General features: G+C 43.4%; 1 protein-coding gene across 1 annotated transcript in view; it reads right to left on the minus strand.

Moving 5' to 3' along the window:
• Positions 1-366: 366 nt before the first annotated feature.
• The window catches only part of CXHXorf58 (chromosome X CXorf58 homolog), a 29366-nt gene continuing 3876 nt past the window's right edge, over positions 367-25856 (minus strand). The window contains exons 4-9 of the mRNA XM_058658754.1: positions 22838-22932; positions 21611-21722; positions 12635-12766; positions 5176-5405; positions 1559-1715; positions 367-622 (exon numbers count right to left, since the gene is read on the minus strand). Coding sequence (XP_058514737.1) covers positions 446-622; positions 1559-1715; positions 5176-5405; positions 12635-12766; positions 21611-21722; positions 22838-22932 — 903 coding nt within the window. The 3' untranslated portion in view covers positions 367-445. The remainder of the gene's footprint in view (positions 623-1558; positions 1716-5175; positions 5406-12634; positions 12767-21610; positions 21723-22837; positions 22933-25856) is intronic.

Here is a 25856-nt window from a genome sequence, read left to right on the forward strand (position 1 = left end):
CAACAAATCCATTATTATTTGTATTATAATTCAGAGTAAGTCATTCACAAGCTGTTCTGTAAAAACAACATGCAACTAGAAAAAAGAACATTGGAGCCTCACTCAGAGCTGCTTTTATTCCACGAATTCTAATATTCATGCTAAGCATGGCCTGTTCAGATATTTTTTTAAATGAAGCAAAAATCAAAACGGAATAAAGGTCCCAGCGACCAATTTTCTCACCATTTCTTGAACAAAGCAGTATACTGCTAATTCAAAGGCAACTAATCCAAATTTTTTAGATTAAAATTCTGTTGGTAAAAAATGATTGCCCCTGTGGCAGTCCAAACAGGCTAACAAATATGTCACACACTTAAGAGAGCAAACTGAGGACTTTGTTCTATTTTATTTTCCTTTCTGGATCATTACACACTAGCACATTGTTAAGCTGCCAGTTAGCTTTGCATTAATATGATGCAGATTTATCAATGCCCAAGCTTTCACACCAGGTGAATAATTCCTTTTCTTCTTTCTCCAAATCGATATCTGACAGAGATTCTTGAACCTCCACAATGTCAAAAGTTGGTGTGGAGAAGATGATTGTTTCTTGTGGTTTTTTAGTTGGTTTTTCTGTTTTCAGTTCCTAGGTAGAATTGTAAAGAAAAGCAGAGAGTTTTTAATATTTGTTTTTATTATTGTATATTTTAAGATTTGATTCTTTACATAATTATCTTCATCCCCTAACTATTTACTGCAGGTCTTTTAAAGACTAGAAAGTAATATATGCATATATGTTTACTGTAAATGTCCCCACCATATAAAAGTATACTGTACAGTTTTTACTATGTTTACTGAGAAGTGACTTCCATTTTGAAGAAAGCACCATCAGAGACATGCTGATTCCACACCCATAAGGAGATGACATGTAGTTTTTGTTTTTATTTTTTTCAGCGGGAGCTGGCTAGAGTGGGGTGCTAACTCTTGTTGATGTGGACGTAAAACAGCTGTTGTCTGTTAGAAAAACTATTGGGAATTTTTACTTATTTATTTGTATTTACTCGAACTGATTTTTAAAATATTTATTATTTATTTATTTTTTAATGTAAGAAGCAGATTAAAGAGAGTGAGAGAGCAAGAGAGCGTGCTTCCACCTGCTGGATCACTGCTCAGATGGCAGCCAAGGGCCAGAGCTGAGCTGATTCAAAGTCAGGAGCCAGGAGCCAGGAGCCAGGCGGTCTTCCTCTACTCTCCCACACAGGAGCAGGTGCCCAAGGACTTGAGCCATCCTCCATTGCTTTCCCAGGCCAAATGCAGGGAGCTGGATGGGAAGTGGAGCAGCTGGGACTCAAACCAGCACCCAGAGGGGTGCCAGTGCCACAGGGTGCAGGATTAGCTTGCCCAAATAATTTTTAAAATACATATGTTCAGTGTGGAAGTAGCCTTGTGTTACCGCAGGAATAATTTGCCAAAGATGTTCCAGCCTTGAACTTGTAGATAGAAATATTTCACACAAATCAAATTACTTACAAGCTATTTCATTACAGTCTACAACAATGAATGGAATACAATTTGTAGTCACCTCAGGAGTAGGTTTTTCTTTAGCCGCCTTGTAAACTTTCTTCATTTTTTTAACTTTCAGTTGAGCTTGCTTGGACCGACGTCCCAGATGTTTACACTGGCCTGGATGGTAGGAGGGTCGATAGGAAGATCGGATATTCACAGAGGATGTAGGATATCTAGAAAATATTTGATTTACAGACAAAAATATCACACAAAATCAAATTTAAATGTGAAACAAGTTCCAAATTTTACAATATGTGCTTTTCATATTATATGTGTAATTAGTCATATTGCATGTAAGATTTCAGCTTAGACTTATTTCTGCCTAAGTTTACACAGCATAGTTCTTTTTTTTTAAGATTTATTTATTTATTTATTATTACAAAGTCAGATATACAGAGAGGAGAGACAGAGAGGAAGATCTTCCATCCAATGATTCACTCCCCAAGTGACCGCAACGGCCGGTGCTGCACCGATCTGAAGCCGGGAGCCAGGAAACTCTTCCGGGTCTCCCATGCAGGTGCAGGGTCCCAAGGCTTTGGGCTGTCCTCGACTGCTTTCCCAGGCCACAAGCAGGGAGATGGGTGGGAAGTGGAGCTGCTAGGATTAGAACCAGCGCCCATATGGGATCCTGGTGCGTTCAAGGCGAGGACTTTAGTTGCTAGGCCACGCCGCCGGGCCCCACAGCATAGTTCTTTATCTGGCATTTTATGAAGGTATATAGGTGATGCTGCTAACGAGGGTGGTGAAAATTACAAAATCTAGGATCAATTTAGAATGAGCATTTCCGGAAAATACTGCATTGTAGCTACCTGCATTGTTTTTCACTCTATGCTAGCACAAAGAAGATTACAGTTCGTAATGGTTGACAGAATAAGGATTTTTTTAAGTTCTTTTTAAAAAAATTTATTTATTTTTATTACAAAGTCAGATATACAGAGAGGAGGAAAGACAGAGAGGAAGATCCTCCGTCTGATGATTCACTCCCCAAGTGACCACAATGGCCGGTGCTGTGCTGATCCGAAGCCGGGAACCTGGAACCTCTTCCTGGTCTCCCCACGGATGCAGTGTCCCAAAGCTTTGGACTGTCCTCGTCTGCTTTCCCAGGCCACAAGCAAGGAGCTGGTTGGGAAGTGGAGCTGCCAGGACTAGAACCAATGCCCATATGGGATCCCGGCGCGTTCAAGGCGAGGACTTTAGCTGCTAGGTCACGCCACTAGGCCCAATTCTTTTTTTTTTTTTTTTAAAGATTTATTCATTTTATTACAGCCAGATATACACAGAGGAGAGACAGAGAGGAAGATCTTCCGTCCGATGATTCACTCCCCAAGTGAGCCGCAACGGGCCGATGCGCACCCATCCGAAGCCGGGAACCTGGAACCTCTTCCAGGTCTCCCACGCGGGTGCAGGGTCCCAATGCCTTGGGCCGTCCTCAGCTGCTTTCCCAGGCCACAAGCAGGGAGCTGGATGGGAAGTGGAGCTGCCGGGATTAGAACCGGCGCCCATATGGGATCCCGGGGCGTTCAAGGTAAGGACTGTAGCCGCTAGGCCACGCCGCCAGGCCCCAATTCTTTTTTTTTATTGGAAAGTCAAATATACAGGGAGTAGGAGAGACAGAGAGGAAGATCTTCCGTTTGCTGATTTACTCCACAAGCGGCCATAACGGCCAGAGCTGAGGTGATCTGAAGCCAGGAGCCAGGAGCTTCTTCAGGATCTCCCATGTGGGTGCAGGATCCTAAGGCTTTGGGCTGTCCTCTAGTGGTTTCCCAGGCCACAAGCAGGGAGTTGGATAGGAAGTGAAGCAGCCGGGACACGAACTGGCATCTATATGGGATCCCAGCGGAACCAAGGCAAAGATTTAGCCGCTAGGCTATCGTGCCTGGCCTGAAGAAAAATGTTTTGAAAAAAACATGTGTTGGGGTCAGACCCAGTGGGTGCCGTGTCCACAGTACCTTGACCTTATCAGCGCAGGGCACGTGGGTTCAACTTCCAGGTGCCAGCACCTGCATCACTTAGCCTGTGAGCTTCTTCTGGGGAAGATCCCTTGTGCGGGGGAGGCTGGACAGGAGAAGTAGCTGCACTTGCTGCGGAGCAGCCCTCCTCCCAAGGCTGGTGGGTGCTGGTGTAGTGACACGCGACTCCCACCCGAGGGCTGACAGGGCCCGGGCTCTCCGGCCTCTGGGACGACTCTGACCTCAGCAGGGCTGGAGCCCCAGTTAGCCACAGTGCTGGCGCTGCTGGTGCTCGAACCCTGCTCTCAGGGACTGCTTGTGGCAGATCCCAAACGGAGCCTGCATCCAGCGATGCCATTAGGAGAGTGTTTTGTCCTCTTTAATTGATTTAGAATCTGGCTGCCGATCTGGCTCTTAAGTGACTCACGCTTGGATAATCAGTAGCATGAGTCCCAACAGCAGGGCTTGTTGCCTGAGGTTATCACGTCTGGTGGCTGAGAAAATCACATCATTTATTTGACCTTGGTGGTAATAGGGTTAAATTCTACATTCAGTGCTCATGTGGATGAGTTAGAGAAAATCTATCTCGTGATGACAGACTGTGCCATCTGTCTGGCAAATGTATAGCCCTGATCATATAATAAGTGGTTTAAATTTCGTTATTGGGTCAGCATCACTCATCTCCATTCCTTGGGAAAAAAAAAACACACAGTATGTCTGCTTGATGCTAGGCCTTCAGTGGTTGTTTTTTTCCCATGTGTTAAAGGAGACTGTTTCATTTCAAATATGACTGAAAATAGACCACCACTAGGCCCTTTCGGTGTTACTATGTCTTTTCTTTTTTTCCTTAAGAAACCAGTTTAATTTGTAAATCAGATGGGCTAGGTGAGACTTAGTAATGGAAAGAAAAAAGAATTATAATTGGAGTAGTCACAGTCTGCCCATGTTGTTTCAGATCATAATACATCTATTTTGCTACAATGTGTGTTTCTGTAATGTGAATAGGCTCACATGCTATTGGTAAAGGAGGAAATAATGTCACTGTAATTTCTGTGCAATTTATCTGAGGCAAGGGGAGCCAGAATAGCAAGAATAGCATTTTGAGCTGCAGTAGAAAAGGAAGAAAGCCCTCAGCTCTGTGCTGTGTGGACAGTGGGAGCCCTTTTGACTGCAGTTTTGAAAACAAAAATTTGTCCTTCTACCCAGGGCTCTCTCAGAAAGGCGCCCCTCCTTCACACCTCAGTCGAAGCCACCGTTACTGCCCTGCACCTTCCTCCCCACCTGGGAGAGCTCTTGGCCCTGTGCAGTGTGTCTTCCCTCTTGACTCCTCCCGAGGCAGCCAGGCAGGCCGGGGCCCCACTTCCACCCGCAATGTATGTCTGCTAGCTGCTCTAATCACATAGTCGCTGCTAGTTCTTCTCTGTGGCACATTCTTAGTATTTGCTGTGGCAACCTCTAGCCACACTGAGCTGCCTCTCTGATGGCACAAGTAACCTTCCCATGTGCCAACTGTGTTTTTTTTGGTTAGTGTGCCATTTACAAAGTTGCTTGAATTTTGACCAATCAGCCCTAACTCAATTTGTCCCCCATGTGCCCTTGTATTGTCTTCACTTAGTTATTTGGCAGAATGTGAACATTTTCAGAAAGGCACCTAGTGTTGTAACCAATGAAGAATCTCTTTTACCTAATTTCAGAAACAATCTGTAGCTGGTGCTGGCGCATTTCTTCTGTTTGTGGTCTCTGTGTCAGATACTTCATTTCTTTTTGTAGGCGGTCTGAGATGACTTTAGTTTGTGCGTATTCGACTATGTCATATATCATCATTGTTCTGGGGATGTTTTCAAGGTTTAATTTTCGCCAATAGTTGTTTTTGCCACCAGAAGATGCGGGGGTTTCATCCAGGAGGCTGGAATACTATATGAAAAAAAAATGATTAAGAATGATTGCGGGGCCCGGCGGCATGGCTAGCGGCTACAGTCCTCGCCTTGAAAGCCCCGGGATCCCATATGGGCGCCGGTTCTAATCCCGGCAGCTCCATTTCCCATCCAGCTCCCTGCTTGTGGCCTGGGAAAGCAGTCGAGGACGGCCCAAAGCTTTGGGACCCTGCACCCGCGTGGGAGACCCGGAATAGGTTCCTGGTCCCGGCATCGGATTGGCGCGCATCAGCGCGTTGCGGCTCACTTGGGGAGTGAAACATCGGATGGAAGATCTTCCTTTCTGTCTCTCCTCCTCTCTGTATATCCGGCTTTCCAATAATAATAATAATAAAAAATCTTTAAAAAAAAAGATATATACTTCACTATTTATAAAAAAAAAAAAAAGAATGATTGCGGGCTGAGTTTGAACTATGGAAATACAGTGGGGTGGAGCAATCCACCGTGGGGGGGGAGGGTTTGGGGAGGGGCGGGGGGAATTCCAGTGCATGAAAAAAATGTGTGTCACATAATGCAATGAAATTAATAAAAAAAAAAAAAAGAATGATTGCGGGGTGGGTGGTGGGGTGGGGCATTGCAATGACTCAACTTGCTAATTCTCTGCCTGCAAGTGCCAGGATTCCATATGGGCACTTGTTTGCATCCTGGCTGCTCCACTTCCAACCCAGCTTCCTTCCTAAGCACTGAGAAAGCAGTGGAGAATGGCCCAAACCTTTGAGATCCTGCACCCATGTGGAAGACCCAGAGGGGGCTCCTTGGCTTCAGATTGGCTCAGCTCTGGCCATTGTGGCCATCTAGGGAGTAAAACAGTGGATGGAGGAACTTTCTCTCTCTCTCTCTCTCTCTCTGTCTTTCATTCTCTCTGTAAATGTGCCTTTCCAGTAAAACTAAATCTTTTTTTTTTAAAGATTTATTCATTTTATTACAGCCAGATATAAACAGAGGAGGACAGAGAGGAAGATCTTCCGTCCGATGATTCACTCCCCAAGTGAGCCGCAACGGGCCGATGCACGCCGATCCGAAGCCGGGAACCTGGAACCTCTTCCGGGTCTCCCACGCGGGTGCAGTGTCCCAATGCATTGGGCCGTCCTTGACTGCTTTCCCAGGCCACAAGCAGGGAGCTGGAAGGGAAGTGGAGCTGCCGGGATTAGAACCGGCGCCCATATGGGATCCCGGGGCTTTCAAGGCGAGGACTCTAGCCGCTAGGCCACGCCGCCAGGCCCAAAACTAAATCTTTTAAAAAAGGATGATTGCAGGGCCAGCATTTGGTTGTGGTGGTAAAATCACTGCTTGCAACTCTGGCATCCAATAAGGATGCCAGTTCTAGTCCCAACTGCTCCATTTCGGATCCAGCTCCCTACTATTGGCCTGGAAAGAGCAGTGGACGATAGTTAAGGTATTTATGCCCCTGCCAGTCATGTGGGAGACTTGATAAAACTCTTGGCTCTTGGCTTCAGTCTGGCCCAACCCTGGCTGTTAGGCCATTTCTGGAGTGAACCAGTGCATGGAAGATCTCTGTCATTGTTCTTAAAAAAAAAACTTTTTTAAGGACTTACTTATTTTTATTGGAAAGGCAGATATAGAGAAGGAGAGACAGAAAGAGCTTCCATCTTCTGGTTCACTGTCCAATTGGCCACAGCACCCAGTGCTGAGGTGATCTGAAGCCATGAGCCAGGAGCTTCTTCCCGGTCTCCCATATGGGTGCAGAGTCTTAAGGCCTTGGGCTTTTCTCTGCTGCTTTCCCTGTCCACAAGCAGGGAGCTATATGGGAAGTAGAGCAACTGCGAGAGGAACTGGTGCCCATATGGGATCTCAGCGCATGCAGGGTGAGGATTTAGTCACTAGGTTATGGCACCAGGCCCAAAATAAATAAATTGTTAAAACAAAGGAGATTCCTTGATGCCATCTCTGAACTTGACTGACATCTCTTTTCTATGACTATATGACTCTAAATGTTTTAGTTTTCTGCGTATATCTTAGATTTCTTATTGGAAAGCAGGGATGATGTCACATAGTATCATCCACATAGTACCACATCATTAAATACTTACTAAATGCATCAACATTTTTTAAAGATTTGTTTTTTAATTTTTATTGGAAAGTCAGATATACAGAGAGGAGGAGAGATGGAGAGGAAGATCTTCCATCTGTTGATTCACTCCCCAAGTGACCACAATGGCTGGAACTGGGCAGAACTGAAGCCAGGAGCCAGGAGCTTCTTTGGGGTTTCCCATGTGGCTGCAGGGTCCCAAGGTTTTGGGCTGCCTTCTATTGCTTTCCCAGGCCACAAGCAAAGAGCTAGAAGGGCTGCCAGGACACGAACCAGCATCCATATGGGATATTGGCGCTTGTGGAAGGTGAGGACTCTAGCTGCTAGGCTGCTGCACCAGGCCCAAATGCATCAGCATTTTTATGGCAAACATAATAAGATAGATTAAACCTAGGATAAGCCCAAAAACTGATAATAGCTAAGTGTTCTGCATAGTGAGTAGGGCTTATTCATGACATGCTTGAGTTGATGGGACATTTGTGCAAAATCTTTTCAGAAATGATGAGCTCATCTCTGGTGCTAAATGGAGAACTTTTCTATTCTCATTTGGAATATATGTAGAAAGCCCATTTTTCTTTTTATCCAATTTAAAATGATATTGAGGGGCCAGAGCCATGGTATAGCTGGTTAAGCCTCTGCCTGTGGCACCAGCATCCCACATGCATACTGGTTTAAGTCCCAGTGGCTCCACTTGCAATCCCTGCTTATGGCCTGGGAAAGCAGTGAAGGATGGTTCATGTCCTTGGGTCTCTGCCCCCAGATCGGAGACCTGGAGGAAGTTCCTTGTTCCTGGATTTGGATTGGCTTAACTCCAGCCGTTGTGGCCATTTGGGGACTGAACCAGCAGATGGAAGACCTCTATCCTGTCTTTCCTTCTCTCTGTAAACCTGCTTATCAAGTAAAATTAAATTTGTAAAAAATGATATTGATTCAGGGACTTAGAAAATACAGGCATATATAATTACTTTAACATTATTAATGTGGATTTAAGAGATTGGGATTGGGCAGAAAGAGTTATAGCGCTGAGACATAGAATAATATTGAAGCCTTTAGGTTATGTTATACACACACAAACACTCACAAGCTCTCCCATGGTTCAACACACACAGACAGGCATTCCGCACTCTGTACCATTTAGGCATGCATGAATTATAATCACCACCATTTAGTTAAATAGTACGAGTGTCCCAAGAATGTGGTTCAATTTCAGTAAGCAGCATTTAAGCATAGGCAAGTTGAAGCCCTTTAGGCTGTGGAGCACTACATAAATGACAGATGTGCCTAACAGTTAGTGACAAATCATGCCATGTCTTTCAAAGTCTGACAGTGATTCATCACTGCAGATGTGTTATTTGGTTCAAAACACAGTAGGGTTTATGATTGCATTACCTCTTTGTCTTCTGGTGGAAAAGTAACGTGGCATTTTGCAAAAATGGATAATCAAAGGACAGACTTGGTCAGCAAAGAGATAAGAAGAGTTAATACTGTCAGTGAAACTGGAATCAAATGCAAATGGAGTTCCAGAAGAAATAAGGAACCGTAGGAGCGCTGACCTGGCTATCACTAAAGAGACTGCAGGTGTACAGCAAGAGGAACGTGGGGAAGGTGAGTTTATCAACAGAAGTGAGCAAAATGGCCATGATGAAAGCGATGGAGCAGTCCCAGAAGAAGGATGCCGACCAACAGCCACGTCCCATTAAAGGAATGTTGAGAAATTTGACAACATTTAAAGTGCAAGGCATCCAGTGCCAGCAGTGGATCCACATTCACAGAGGAGTATGCCAATTTGCCCAGACAAAGCAAAGGTGCTTGCTCCTTTGCATAAGTTACATAAGAGCAAGAAGACAAGAGTCAATTCAAACCCCTCTTGGTAAGTTTGTTCCACAGATTTGGGATTCACATATTATACAATTCACCCATTTAAAGTACAGAATTAAATGATTTTGAGTATATTCACAGTGGGTAAGTTTTTTTTTCTACAAAGAAACAAAACACTTTAATTCTTAATGATTGTAATGTTCTAAATTACAGTGTGATACATGTGGGTTTTTTTCCCCTTTCATTTTTCCTATATGGTGATACTTTTCAAAATCTTTGGAAAATGGAATGAAAAGATAAGTTTATTTTGTTGCAAAAAATGTTTCAATTCATGCATAATTTTCCCATAATCTTCATTTTTCACAAACTTTCTGCATTCACTGTGTATTCATGGATTTCAAAATTTGTTGCAGCAAAATACCTTATCTTTTAATTCCACTTTCCACAACCCCTGTGAAGTACTCTCATATATCTAAAACACACACAGTAAGAGAGCTTTGCGTGTTTCAGCAAAAACGTTTAAAGGTCACGGGACAGCCACAGCTCTGCCCATTAAGTGTGCTTTGCAGAATTCTGGCTTCCACGGCCCTTTCTGATCCTGCACTCCTGCACACGCTGAGCTTGCCTCTATGTATTTTATTTCCTAAGAGTGGAGTAGTAAATGCATCGTGGTCTCAGGCCTGTCAGTGATTGACTCTGCTACTTATTAGCTGTGTGATCTTGGGAAAGGTTTTGAGAATATGCACATGCAGAGCTAAAAATGGTGACTTGACTATACAAGAACCCAATAAATGCCAGCAATAATTAATGCCCCCCGTCACCCCTCCATTAGGTCTCTCTTGGGACTCCTCTCTGTGACATGAACCCCTGACATATCCACAGCCTGTAAGGATATGACCCATGTCCTCAGCAAGGATCGTGAGAATCTCTGGGTCTACTTATTTCCTCGTTCCATTCCCTAATCTTGTAAATTTAGGCTCTTAAAAAAAAAAACAAAAAAACCAACCCCAAACACTGGTGGTAGTCTTATAAATGCCATGTTTCACATTGGAGCAACTGAGTGAATAGCAAACCATATGAATTTTTAATTTTGAGGTAGAATGTTAGGATTTCTTGTTTCTTTAGATCTTGCAAAACAAGAGTTATGATAGTACCAGCCTCATTGTGTTACCAAGAGAGTAAAAGGAGATGGGATTTCAGAAGCGTGCTTCTTTTTCTTCTTTAGGTATCTAGCTCAATTAAGTTCTTTGAGTCAGCACTGCTATGCATATAGTTATGCAAAGCAGAAACCTAGGAGACACAAGCCATGCAGGCCACCTTCCATTTCAGTCTGCTATCTGGAACCACTGCTTTCTTCACTATCTATTGTGTGTCCAAACTCACGGCCCTAAAGTAAGCTGTTTATCCCGTCACCCCCCAGCACCTCATAGTAGCAGAGGACCGCTGCTGCCCTCTAACCTGTTCTTCACATGGCAGCCACAAGGAGCTCTTCACTCCCTCATTCGGGTCAGCTTCTTTCTTTCTTCTTCTTCTTTTTTTTAAGATTTATTTATTTTGATTGGAAAGGCGAATATACAGAGAGGAGGAGAGACAGAGAGGAAGATCTTCTGTCCGATGGTTCACTCCCCAAGTGGCCACAACGGCTGGAGCTTAGCCGATCAGGAGCCAGGAGCTCTTCTGGGTCTCCTACACGGGTTCAGGGTCTCAAGGCTTTGGGCCGTCCTAGACTGCTTTCCCAGGCCACAAGCAGGGAGCTGGATGGGAAGCAGGGCCACCGGGATTAGAACCAGCAACCATATGGGATCCCGGCGCGTGCAAGGCGAGGACCTTAACCACTACGCTATTGCGCCGGGCCCAGCTTATTTCTTGAAACACTGCACCATATTCTCTCTGTGCACAGAATAAAGAAAAAAAAATATCTGCCTCTGGTCTGCAGCCCTGTCTGCTGATCTCTTCCCAGGCTGATGGCACGCCACAGTCTCCTACATGCTCTTCTTCAAGTCCACAAACCTTCTCACAGTTCCTGCAGCAACTCCCGCCCCAGAACCAGGGTCTGAGTAGCGTCACCCGTCACCCTCCACACACACCTTAGCAACACTGCCTCTGGGAGGCTATGACACACTTCACCTATGGCCTGCCCAACAACCATTGTTCAAGGGAGACTTGTAAAAACAATGTGTGGAACAAGAGTGTGCTCAGGGAAGGAGGGCCAAGCCCTTGAACCACGATTGTTCTCATTCAGGTGAGGGAAGGGATCTTTTTATTAGTGACTGACTTAAGGGGAGCATGTGACCTAGTTCTGATCAAATGTGTCTGAAGGGTGGTCTTTTAATAGCTTCTGGGAATTTTTTTCTTCCAGAGACAACGAGAAAGATAAACTAGGCTTTGGTGCCCTAGTTCAGATGTGCTTGGGACATCCACAGAGTGCCTGGGTTTGAGTTCCAGGCCTGCTTCCCATTCCAGTTCCCTGCTAATTTGCACCCTGGGAGGCAGCACCTATTGCTCAAGTAGTTGGCTCCCTGCCACCCATATGGGGGAACTGAATGGAGTTCCTGGCTTCTGGCTCAGCCTAGCTCAGTCCTAGCTGTTGTGGGCGTCTGGAAAGTGAGCTGATGGCAGATTGTGTCTTTCTGTGTTGCAAATAAATAAAAAAAGAAATTAAAAGTTTTTGAAGAGAGAACAGGAAAGATGCTAGGAGTTTTCTTTTTCTTGCCTTTGAATGGAGCTGAGGAGTGGAGTGGAGAGACTCTGGCCTGAGCACTGAAGTTCTTGGGCTGCTGAATTAGCTAGTTGAGGCACCACCTGCCTGGTTACTTTAAACTTTTTGTCGTTTGGAGTATTATGTTACTGGTAGCAGACAATATGAAAATAAAAGAACCCTTCTTTACTAAGTCAAATGCTGTTGTGTACTTGTTTATCACCATTGTGGTCATTTTTGACTTTTATTTTTTTATTGAGATGAAGTTCCCACAATATAAATTTACCATTTCAACCCATTTAAAGTATATAACTCAGTGGGGTTTAGTATATTCACGATGGGTTTGGATGGGTAGTTCACAGGCTGGAGTGATGGAAGAACTGGGTGAGGGGGATGGTTGATCACGGGTTGTGAGGTTTCCTTTAGGGACAGTGAGAAGATCCTGGAAGCAGACGGTGTTGACTGCACAGCACCGTGGCTGTGCCCGAGGTCTCCAAATTGTATACTTTAAAGTGGCCAACATGTCAATTTCATGTTATGCACATTTGACCACAAGAAATGAAACACATGATTCTTTTTGAAGAACAGAGTCAGGAAGGGCTCTTTTGGTGTGTTTTTGAACATCTGCATATAAATCCCTTACCTGTATATAATCCTTCATGGTAACAATATCAACTTTTTCAGTTACTTTGAATTTCTGGAAGCGACGTTCATCTTCCAGAAGTTGTTCATAGAATTTCCTTATTCCCATCATTTTGCAAGCATCACTTACTCCCTATAAAGAGCATAGGAAATAGACTTTAAAATAGTAGCACAATAGCATTAATTATCAGCACACACTGATAATTAAGATATAATTTTCCTGAAAAATATGTCAAATATCCTTTGTTCAGGAATATTGCTATTTAATACGAAGGCTACATTTACAAAGAGATTTTATAGAGACTTTTACACCACTTAAAATGTGTTCCCACAGCTTTGCCTACATCGTTTTAAAATGTAGCTGGAGACTAGTTGAGCCTACAATACTTAGTGGACAGTAGTTTTTTAAAAGATTTTTTTTTTTTTTCTGCCTGAGACATACTTTTCCTGTAACATCATTTGTGCTGCGGATGCACAGGAAACTTATGTGGTGATGAAAGTTGTCTCAGGAATCACATGAAAGATATTCTGGTGAGGACACTCCCTTTTTTGTGTTTCTTAGTACAGCACCCCCAGTTGGAAACATTTCACAATGCTCAAGCCTCAGTGCCCCGCTTTGGACTTCATTCACTAGGTAAAGAGTAGCAGATAAAGGTGTTTTGCTTTCCTCCACTTCTCTCCTCATTGTCAATATTTTGTTTTCAAGGAAAGCACCCAAAAAATCAGAAAGAGAAGAATCTGAGAAAATAAAGAGGCTCAAAGCCTGCCCAGCCCTACTTGCGCCATCTCCTTTCATCTCTACCTAACCTTGTGTTGAGAGCGACACAGGCTGCTGAGTGGACACTGCGCTCCTCTGCACCCCCTGTAGGCACCGGCAGACCCTGCTAGCTCGCCTTTCTATTATGGACGTGTGTTTCTGGCCACCAGGGATATGCTGATGTGGAGGGTGGCTGGCGTGGAAGAAAATTTCCACCTCTTGATTCCAGGTCAGTGTTTTCTGTCCCTTCATATGTCAGTGCCGGAGTCCAGCTCCAGCCTGGGTTTCGGAACTCGGGAAGGGTGCGTGGACGAGGCGCAGAAAGAAAGAGACGGACCACTAGGATTCCATGATGATAGTGGACACGGCAATAAAGCCGTCTGCTTTATTTATACAGAATCAGTTAAACTCTGGCTCAGACTTTCCACGTCATGGTCAAGTGGGTGTTTCTAAGGACAACCATGCCATCTGCTTTATCCAAAAACAATAGAAATTCCTGCTACAATTCTTATCCTACAGCCTAATCTTGTATTACAAAGAAAAGGAGAACCTAAAGATTAAGGAAAGGATGAAACCCTAAACACAGGTCCCTTGATTAGCATAAGGTCAATGGGGACACCCAAAACAGTAGGAATAATAGAAGGCCCTTTTGTAAGACATTATCATTGACATTAACCTCCAAGTTCACATTGTGTAAAAAGCCAGTCTCACAATAATGAAAATGCCTGGACAGATTAGAATTCTTCAGCTGAGCTGGCATAGTAGGCACGGGGAATGTCCAAGTGAAAAGCACACGGAGACCATGGTGGTGGTAGAAGTGCTGGGAGCCGTCTGCTCCAAAGCCTCCTTATTACATATTATCTCCTCTTCCCCCCAAGTCCATTAACAGGACAATAGGACGTCAATGAGTCTGCAAAGGCCAGGTGCTACTGCCTTAGGCCTGATTCCTGAGTGCTCAGCTAAAGCAATGTAAATCAGCTCCACAGCCCACAACATGTCAGAATGTGATCATCAGTGAAAGGGGGAAATGGAGGTTACAATGCTGATTCCAGGCTTTAGAAGAATGCTGGAGACAGGTTCACAATTCGCTTCCTCTATGCCAAAGTCTCCCTCTTGTTATCAAGACTGTTTCTCTTTTATTTATTCTTTGAAATATAAAAGCTTCCACAGATACATATGGAAAGTGCAAAAGGGAAAACTAGGTAAATGTACTAAATTGAAGGGACAGCAATGGTGGCATGGAACCTTCTCAAAGGTATATAGTTTTTGTTTTTTGCTTTGTTAGTTTCTGTACACTATCTATGTAAAAACAGTATTTGAGGTGGCATTGTAATTAATGACAGGCTAAGCTGCTGACCCTGGCACTGCATAGGAACACTAGTTTGAGTCTTGGCTGCTCCACTTTTTATTTAACATTTATTCATTTTTTATTGGAAAGGCAGATATAAAGAGAGAAGGAGAGACAGAAAGAAAGATCTTCCATCTGCTCATTCACTCCTCAAGTGGCTGCAATAATGGGAATTGAGCCAATCTGAAACCAGGAGCCAGAAGCATCTTCCAGGTCTCCCACATGGGTGGGAGGGTCCCAAAGGCTGCTTTCCCAGGTCACGGACAGGGAACTGGATGGAAGTGGGTCAGCTAGAACACGATCTGGCACCCATGTAGGATTCTGGCATGTGCAAGGCAAGGACTTTAACCACTAGGCTACCGTGCTGGGCTTCTGTTCCATTTTTGATCCAGCTCCCTGCTAATGCATCTGGGAAAGCAGTAGAAGATGGTTTAAGTGCTTGGCCCCTGGTGCCCATGTGGGAGGCCAGGATGGAGTTCCAGGATCCTGCCTTTGGCCTGGTCTAGCCCTAACCATTGCAGCCATTGGGAGAGTGAACCAGTAGATGCAAGCGCTCGCTCGCTCTCTCTCTCCCTCTCTCTCATAAGAGTTACAGAAGGGTGCATACACACACACACTCACACACACACACACACACTGCACTTCCTTCTGAAGGTTCACTCTCCAAATAAGGCCAGGTTGAAGTGAGAGTAACACAGAAAAAGAGGGAGAGACAGAGAGCCAGTGTTGCAGGTGGTGACTTAACCCAGTATGCTACAACTCCAGCCCCATAAATAAATCTCTAAAAAAATGAAACAAACAAACAAACAAACAAACCAATATTGGACCATCTCTCCATTATGCTTTCTCCTATTCATTTCCTGTGGGTACTAATTAACCAGACCCACAGTGACACCAAAGGTAAAAGCAAATAATTGTACATTGCTGCTGTAGGAATTTCTTTAGGCATAATTATAAGTTACTTTAACTCCAGTTACTTAGAAAAGTCTTCATTGTCAGTTCCTTCCTACACTGGCCCCCTCGGTCACCACCAGCAGTCTCTCCAAGTCTCAGTTCTCAGCTATGTCTGGCTTATTTCTGCCTATGTGAGATGGTGTCTGAGCAATGTTTGCCATCCAGTGGTCACGATGTTGATTCTCAGACACCCACCATGTACACCCAGGCTCAGGCAAGTCCTGGACAGGAGGAGAAGGCAAAGAAGAGCCTGGTCCCCAAAGGGGAGGCAGACAGATAAGATCCAGCATAGTAGCCCATCGGAGCGAGGCCAAGAGGTAGGTTCTGTTCCTGGTGGGTGACTCCAAGGGTCCAGGAGGAGAGATTTCTAAAGCAGACACTTCCCAGGATATTCATAACACTGATCCTGAGCCTCCCCCCACCCCCAACTGCCCTGGGGCTACCTGTTGGCCTAGATTCCCACTTAAATTTGTAAAGTCACTTCCCTACCCCTGCTGGGAATTCCTGTAAAGTTACTTCACTATCTAAAGTCATTTTCTCATTCCTACTGGAAATTTCGTCATGAGGGTGAGTAGTAACTGGTATCCCGGCACTGAAACAGGCTTCTTGATTTAGAACAAGAATAACAACCATCAGTTATTATTTTAATAGTTACTATTACTATTACGGTTCACTTAAGTACAGTTGCAAAATAAACAAAGCCAAAACTTTTGAGGTTGTTTTAGCTTCAAAATATGTACAGATAGCAGAGATGAGCATTCAAGTCTCGGGGTTGAACAAGTCCCTAGGTTCTGAGTTACTCATCGGCAGAGTGACCACAGGGTCCTCAAGGAGGATGTGTGTGCTGCTGCTTAGCCTGACTTCTGACTCTTAGGATTGGTTCAACTTCTGTGGGCTTCAGAGTTGGGCTCCTTCACCTTGTAACTGTCAGACTGTAGGCAAGTTAGTTTCTAAAAATGTTTTGTAAGATTTATTTATTTGAAAGAGTTACAGAGTGAGGAAGAGGTGGAGAGAAAGAGCTAGAGTCTTCCATCTTTCCTAGTGGCTGCAATGGCCAGGGCTGGGCCAGACAGAAGCCAAGAGCCAAGAGATTCTTTTGGGTCTCCCACATAGGTGCAGGGTCTCAAAAACTTGGCTCATCTTCTGCTGCTTTCCCAGGCCACAGGCAGGCAGCTGGATGGGAAGTGGAAAACGCAGAACTCGAATGGGCATCCAGATGGGATGCTGGCCTCAGAGACACCAGCTTTACCCAGTGTGCCACAGCAAGGGCACTGGAAAATTAGTATGTCAAGCATAAAGACAGTGGTAGTTCTTGCGGTACAGTCAGTTAAACCATTACCCATGATGCCTGCATTCCTATCAGAGTGCCGGGGACTGAGTCCTGCCTGCTCTGCTTCTGATCTGCATTCCTCAAATGTACCTGAGAGAATGAGTGGATGGGAGATTTGTCTCTGTCTCTGCTTCATAAATAAGATGAAGATAACATGAGATCACGTGAGAGTACTTCACAGCTTGTGGAAAATTAAAATTCACATTTATTTTGGTGCAAAAACTTTCAATATTTCATGTATGCATAGTTTTCTCATAATATGCATTTTAATGGAATTTCTTAAGCCCCTCAAATGTTAGAGTTTTTATGAGAATTCAGTGAAATACCACATAGAGTAAGATCATACTTGATAGAAATATGTTCACTAAGGGTACCTATTGGTAGCAATAACATTCCTTTTATTTAAAAAAATCCTCAAGTCTCAAAAGGTTAGGGATTTTAAGAAATATTTACTAATTTTATTTGGAAGGTAGAGAGACAGAGATTTTCTATCCACTGGTTCACTTTCCAAATGCCTACAGCAGCCAAGGCTGGGCTGGTGGAAGCCAGGAACCAGAAATTTAATACAAGTCTCCCATGTGGGTGGCAAAGACTCAAGGACTTAAGGCATTGTATGCTGCCTTCTAGGGTGTCCAAGAGCAAGAAGCTAGAATCAGAGTAGAGCTGGGGTTTGAATCCTAACACTCTTATAGAAAATACAGGTATCTCAAATGGCAGCTTGACTGCTGTAAAAGATGCCCACCCCAGGGCAGGGATTTTCAGTAAGTTACTGGATGTTATGCATTATGAACTGCCAATTGGGACCAACATTGTGGCTTAGTGAGTGAAACCAAAATCTGCAGTGTTAGCATCCCATATGGGCACTGGTTCATATGCTGGCTATTCCACTTCCAATTCAGCTCCCTGCTAATAGTTTAGAAAAAGCAATGGATGATATCCCAGGTATTTGGGCCTGTGCTACCCACGTTGGAGACCCAGAAAAATCTCTGGGCTTCTGTCTTTGGCCTGGTCCAGCCCTGGCCATTGCAACCACTTGCAGAGTGGTGCAGTGGATGGAGGACCTCTTCTCTCCCCCTCTCTCTCTTTGTAACTCTGCCTTTCAATTAAATAAATCTTTAAAAACAGAACAAAACAAAACCCTGTCAATCAACTAGAGGTGTTCCAGGGTACGGGGAGGGCACCTTTGGAACAGTGATTTCAAATGGTATGGGCCTTAATGCAGATGTTGATTTGGTGGGAGGGGACAGCAGTGGTGGGGCCTGAGACTCTGGATTCCTATGAGGCACCCAGTGCTGTAGGGCTGTGGATTACACTGTGAATAGCAAGGCTTTAAAGTAATCTCTGGTGGACCAGAGGTGGACAATCATCATTCAGAAGATACATCACTAGAGTGCTCAGCTAAAACACGATCTTTTTATGTCATCCTTTTTTGTCATTTAAAAATCTTTAAAAATTTATGTCAGATGCATGAAATTGTACATATCTAGGGGATGCCATGTGATGTTTCAATACATTTATACATTCTATGTAATGTTCAATGAAGGTAAATATATCTCCTCAAATATTTAACATTTCTTCAACATGGAAACTCCCAATTTTTCCTTCAAACTCTTCATAAAATACATACTACATTACAGTCACTCTGCTGTGCGAGAGAACACCAGAGCTGTGTATTTCTGGCCAGCTATCAGCTAGCACCTGTTAAATAACCTTTTTTCATCCTCACTCACCCCTGCTATTCTCAAGTCTCTGTTAACCACCATTTTATTTTCAACTTCTATAAGAGTGACTTTTTTAGATTCCACATATAAGTGAGATGATGCAGTCAGTCCTGTCTGTGCTTGGCTTAACAAGATCTCTTTTTTAACACATTGCTAGCCAATTGTTCTAGCACCACTTGAACTGCCTTGGCACCTTCGATGAAGATCAACTGATAATCTATGCATGGTTCGAAATTCTCTGTTGTCTGCTACTGAGCTATATGCGCTCACTGTTGTGATTACTGTAGCTCTGGCACCGTGGCCAATCAGTATCAATCCTGTTCTCCCCCAGAGGGGTTGAGGCTATTCCACATCCTTCCACTTGTTTTTATAAATGAGCACATAAAGAGTGCAGTTGAAAAGTGCTATGGAAATGGAATTGTGGTACCTAGAAGGAAGGAAAAGATGGAACACTAACGAAAAGATCTGTGACGTTCTCCCTCACTTATAAGTGAACTTAGACTAAACATCTGAATGGACTAAAACTGACTCATTCACTTAATATTAAGAAGTAAGTAAACTTGGGAAAAATTGGATGTGCTAGCTGAAGACACAATCCCTTTGTTCAAAGAGCAGTGTGTAAGCTTAATGTGCAAGAAATTCCACTTCTACAAATTTTCTGTCAGCCATAAATTCAAATGTTATCAGAGTTTGTTTTGAAGCTGAACAAAAGGGAGAATGAATCCCTAACTGTTCTTTTCAAGTTTGGAATGCTCGCATCATTAAAAATCCATAAAAAAACTTTAGAGAAACATTCAAGCTGGACAGTATGCTTATATTTTTATAGTAAGAACAAACCAAATTTCCACTGTGTACATATCTGCATGGGAAAAAAACTAAGGATGCATGGCGACTATTACAGTGATACCCCAGGAGAGTGAAAGTTGCAGCATAGAAAAGAAACGCACAAAGCATATTTTCATGTTATATCTAGGCTATTTTTCTATATTCTACAGTTACTTCATAAGTTCAGTAGACTTTAAGTTATTATATAGTATTTGGATGTTTTAATACATGAAGAAGTCTTTGCAAAATCCATAAAAGATACATATTACCTTCTCCAGATTTATTTGGAGTTAGGATTGTAGTAGCGTGGGTTAGGGTGCCACTTGGAATATTGGCATCCAACATCTGAATGCTGGCTCAAGTCCTGGCTGCTTCACTTAGTTGTTTTGTTTTGTTTTGGTTTTGTTGTGGCTATTCCACTTATGATTCAACTTTTTGCTCATGGACCTGCCAACAGAAGATGGCCCAAGTGCTCAGGCTGTTGCTACTCATGTGACAGACCCAGATGGAGTTCCTTTGTGGCTCCTGGCTTTGGTGTAGCCCAGCCATGGCTGCAGTGGGCATGTGGGAAGTGGACCAGTAGATGGATGATCTTTCATCGATTGAGTCACTCCCCAAATGCCCACAGCAGCTATGGTTGGAGCTAGCCAAAACCAGGAGCCTGGAATTCCAACCTGGTTTTCCACATGGGTGGGTAGGAGCAAGTCCTTGGACCATCAACTGCAGCAAGAAACTAAATTAGAAATAGAAGTGGGACTCCCTGCCAAGCACTCTGATGTAGGGGGGTCACCCTAAGTGATAGCTTAACCTAATGTGCCACAACATCTCCCTGTATATTATCTTTTAATTCTATTTTTCTGTGAGCCTTTTAAGTATACTCAAGTACAATGATTTCTGGCCAGTGCCTCCAAGGTTGTCATCCCCTCAATCCTGGGCATTTCAATTCCTGGAACAGCTCCATTATACAACCTCAAAACAGGGACAACAATGAGCTTATTCAGAGCAGACTTCCATACATTTTCATACACTTTCACATTGGAAACCAATATACATAAATGAACAAGCAATAGTGTTTTGGAAACACCATGGTCCATAAGGCAAACATGTCGTCTGTGTGACGCATTTCTGAAGCAGAGCTCAGTGCTCTCCTCCCTTGGTTGAGCATGCAGAGAGGAGCAGCCCATGCTGTTTCTCAAATGCTCTTGGGAGTCGGTGCACCGACTGCTTGGACCTGCTCAGAAGCCACCAGGCTGGGTGGTCCACTCTCCTGAGAAAATGCTACATCTCATGGCTTCCAATGAGCTGCACTTTTGTGTAAATATTTGCAGCAGGAGACCTTCCTGTGGTTACGAGAAAATAACTTTTGAAGTATGATTTATAAAAGGCTAAATATGAGAATGTTCACCTTTAAAACTCCATTATAGTCAGGAATAAGGCCCAAAGGAGTAAAATCTCTGCTGGAGATCCCTGCTATTCAAAGTGTGGCTCATGGACCAGTGGCAGCAGGGGCAGGGACAGCATTTAACAAGATCCCCAAGTGAGTCCTGTGCTGAACACACAATTATGGTGAATATTCATGGAACTGAAAAGTATGACAAGATCACAGGTATGCAGAGATAAAGATTTTGCAGGTTCTTTTCAGTAGCATACTCCAGGACATATTTTTTCCTTAAATATTCTACCAGAATCACACAACAGCAAAATTCCAATAAGACAAATGAAATTGCCTCAGATGTTCTGCATAATTTAAAAGCCCTGATCAACCACTCTGCTGCTTTAGTTTATTATTAACAAACCAAAAATTTAATACAAAGAAAACGGATGGATTTTTTTTCCGTAGGATCTTATTAAGTAATTCATTCCAAATGCTTTTTAGCTAATAAATGGAGACACTTGGCAACACAGTGCTTAAAAAAGCACAACCTGCCTAGTGAGCTGTTTAATGATGAAACAACCTGCTCTGTAGACTGTGAAGGTAATTCAGATCATACCTAGATGCGAAGGAGGTAAATTAACATAAAATGTACATTATGAAATGTTACCTCACTGCATGGCTTTAGCATATTTTTCCCACTAAGATATTTGTATCCATGGCCTTCAGTTTGAAGAAAAATTTTAAACACGATGAAAGGTGGAAATTTTTCGCCACTAAATCTGGAATAAAGACCAAAAAAGGAAACATTAGGCTTGAAGTTTTGAGCTCAGTTTTTTCTCCCCCTTTGTACTTAAAATAACTCAGGTCTTTCTTGTGCACAAGGTTAAGGCTATGCCCAGAACATATAAAGAACTGGTGGTGAGCAGCCAGCAATGAAACTTAGTGGGTAAGCTACCACCTGCAACACCAGCATTCCATATCAGAATGCCAGTTAAGGTTCCAGTCCTGGCTGTTCTGCTTCCAATCTGGCTTCCTGCTAATGTGCCTGGAAAAATGACACATGATGGCCCCTGCCACCCACATGGGAGACCAGGATGGAGCCTCTGGTTCCTGAAACTGGCCTGGCCTGGATCTGGCTTTTTTAGGCATTTGGGGAATGAAACAGCAGATGGAAGATCTCTGTTATTGTGCTTTTTTTTTTAACCCCTAAGATTTACTTATTTATTTGAAAAACAGAGTCTCTCTCTCTCTCTCTCTCTCTCTCTCTCTCTCTCACACACACACACACACACACACACACACACACCCCTTTCTTCTGATAGTTCAGTTCTCAAATTGCTGCAATGGCTGGGGCTGGGCAGGCAAAGCCAGCAACCTGGAACTTCTTCCAGGACTCTCACATGGATATGGGCCCAAGCACTGGGCCATCCTCCACTGCTCTACCAGTTGTGTTAGCAGGGAGCTGGATCAGAAGTGGAGCAGCTGGCTCTCAAATCAGTACCCATATGGGATGCTGGCACTGCAGGTGACAGTTTTACTGCTACAATGCAATGCCAGCTCCATCATTGCCTTTCAAAGAAACAAAGAAAGAAAAGAAGGGTCCAGTGTGATAGCCTAGTGGCTAAATTCTCGCCTTGCATGTGCCATGGTTCCCCATATTGGCACCGTTTTGTATCCTGGCTGCTCCATTTCCCATCCAACTCCCTGCTTGTGGCCTGGGAAAACAGTCGAGAAAGGCCCAGAGTCTTGGGACCCTGCACCCATGTAACTAAAGAGCACATGTGCATTTTGTAACCCTATCCTGAGAAGCATCTTAGATCTAGAAAAGTGAATTTCTAGGACTTCTTCATATTACCTAGGTACTTCTTGAAATAAATCAGCACAGACACATTACCTGAATCTGACTTTGCACTTCATGCTTGGATCTTTAACAAGTTTAGCCTCCAAGGGGCTCACTTGCTTCAGTATTTCATGTGTCACATGATATTCCTAAAATAGAGGAGAGTCCCGTAAATGCAAAGTAGAACCTGCCCAGATGGAATTTCCTGACCTGAACAGGAGCGGTGATGGTAGAGTATGCTCGACCAGGCTCACTTCTCCTCTAGGCTCTTGCACTTGCCGGCTTCGCAGCCTTCAGTTAGTTACTTCATCTTGTTGGTCTCTAAGTTTAAATATCTGTCCCTTCCACAGATGGCAGGCTCTGCTTCTTACAGTGGGTGATAATTACCGAGAAATGTGTCTGACCACATTGCTAGGCCACTAGACGGTAAGCTTCATGAAACTAGGAACAGCGTCTTTCTTCTTTACCACTACACTCCTAGCATCTAGCATAGTGCCTGAGAAACAGCACATGCTAAACAAGTGTCTGATGCTGATGCTGAAGGAATTACTGTAACGTGGGTATGATAATAAGAATAGTCAGTTACCAGCTTTGAAGCACCTTGATGTGCTGCACACCGTGTTAGGCGCCTTACACAATAATCTCATTTAATTCATACAACTGCAATAGTTTTAGAATATTATCATTCCCATTTTACCGAAGAAAAGGTTGAAACTCAGGGAGTTTTTCTAACTTATACAAAAGCATACTGGTAAAGGAAAACAGGATTCAAACTTGGATCTGTGTGATCCTAAAGTTCCTATGTTTTCCCCAAATGCCCTCAACCGATCTTTGTGCTACTGTTAATCATATAAAAATCTGGTTAAAGGTTTTTTGGTTTTTCTTCTATTTTATTTTTAATTGTATAATACAATTCCATAGGCCCTTAACCCCTTCCTAAATTCCCTCCCCCCAACTGTTTTCCCCCATATTATTACAGTAGTATAGTTCTTCATAAACAGTCATTAAGTCCATCATTCTGCTATTTAAGTGTATCCTGACATTATAGGTATGGACAATGGCAGAGAGTCCAACATCCTATTGTCAAGTTTCATTGGGAGTCCATCTTTGATTTGGAAGTAGAGATGCATACTGCACTACATCTTCACATCTGGATATGATAGTCTCTATTACACAGTTACTATACATTCCTTAAAATGAGAAGCTATAAAACAAAATCAACAATGGGAACAAAGTTTAAAAAATTACACGACCATGGAGTTAAATAACATGCTACTGAATAACCAATGTTTCAATGAAGAAAATGGGTGAAGGTTTTTTTATGTAAAATATTTACTTGAAACAATAGGATAGTAGAAAAATTTAATTTCTTCCCATTACTATAAGTCTAAAAGTACAAGACTAGTATTTTATAATAATTAAATACAAGTACCCTATGTGAAGGTAATGGCCAATGGGCCTAAAGTGTCGTGGGTTCCCTGGGGAGTGGGTTACTTGGAGGCATTCTGTTCTGACATCAGAAATGGCTCTGTGGGGCAGGTGGTGAAGAAGGGTACACATTGCTCAGACTTGGTGATTTTGCAGAGCTGCTAAAATTCCCGTAATGTGCTGCTCTGTAGAACAGGCTCTGACACTATGGGTTCTTTTATTAGGCGACTGTTTGGTACTCTACCAAGGGAGGCTGATTACTCTGCTGGGATTGCCAGGATCAGTTTCATGGGAAGAGAGAAGACATGCTTCTGTTATGGGTCTTGTTTTTCACTCAAATAGAATCTTTATCTTCACATTGTTCTGTATCTGCCTTCTTCACAAATGAGCTTTCTGGGACAATGTGACAAAGTTGAATGCTGTGAAAGCATCGACACTTATTTAGCCAGCATCTCATCAGCAGATGCTGTGTCATTTACTCTGCTGTCGCAAACAATGCTGCAAGGAAATTGGACATATATTATAGAATGGAGCACTAGATTGCAATTGCTTCGGTGGGAAGAGGTAAAGTTACTTTTTAAAAAAGCTTTATTTTTATTGGAAAGGCAGATATACAGAGAGAAAGATCTTCCATCCACTCGTTCATTCCCCAAGCAGCTGCAACAGCTGAACTGATCCGTAGCCAGGAGCCAGGAGCTTCTTCTGGGTCTCCCACGTGGGTGTAGGGTCCCAAGGCTTTGGGCTGTCCTTGACTGCTTTCGCAGGTCACAAGCAGGGAGCTGGATGGGAAGTGGAGCAGCTGGGATTACAACCAGTGCTCATATGGGATCATAGCATGCACAAAGCGAGGACTTTAGCCACTAGACTACTGCGCCAGGTCTGTAAAAGTTACTTTTTAAAAAGATTTGTTTCATCTATTTAAAAGAGAAGGAGATATGGAGAAATTTTCCAATTGTTGGTTTACTCTCCAAGTGGCCTCAACAGCTGGGGCTGGGCCAGGCCAAAGCTAGGAGCCTGGAATTTGATCCAGGTCTCCCACATGGGTGGCAGTAGCCCAAACACTTGGGCTGTCTTCCACTGCTTTTCCCCGGTGTATCAGCAGAAAGCAGGACTGGAGGTAGAGCAGCTGGGACTTGAGCTTACACCCACATGGGATACTGGCATCACAGATACAAGCTTAACCCACTGTGCCACAATGCTGGCAGTAATGGCATTTGCAATCCAGAGATTTTATGTTGGGAGATCAGTATCTCACATTTTCACATAAGGAATAAAATAAAATTTACAAACCTCAGCAATATATTAATTTCAGCCAAAGAAATGAGAATCATTTACATTACAGGCAGGGTTAAGATGCCACTGACATCCAATCCCATCAGAGTGCCTGGGTTTGATTTCCAGCTCTAGTTTCAGTTCTAGGCAGCAGGTGATGGCTCAAGTACTTGGCTCCCTGCCACTCATGTGGAAGACTTGGACTGAGTTTGCAGTTCTTGGCTTCAGCCTGGCTCAGCCCTGCTCAGCTCGTGTGGGCTTTTGGAAAGTAAGTCTGCAGATGGGAAATGTCTGTCTCTTTCCTTTTTGCATTCCAAATAAATAACATAAATAAATAAAAATGAAAAAAGTCATCCACGTTAAAAATTAATCC

Source organism: Ochotona princeps, chromosome X, assembly GCF_030435755.1.
Source record: "Ochotona princeps isolate mOchPri1 chromosome X, mOchPri1.hap1, whole genome shotgun sequence".
NCBI classification, from domain to species: Eukaryota; Metazoa; Chordata; class Mammalia; order Lagomorpha; family Ochotonidae; genus Ochotona; species Ochotona princeps.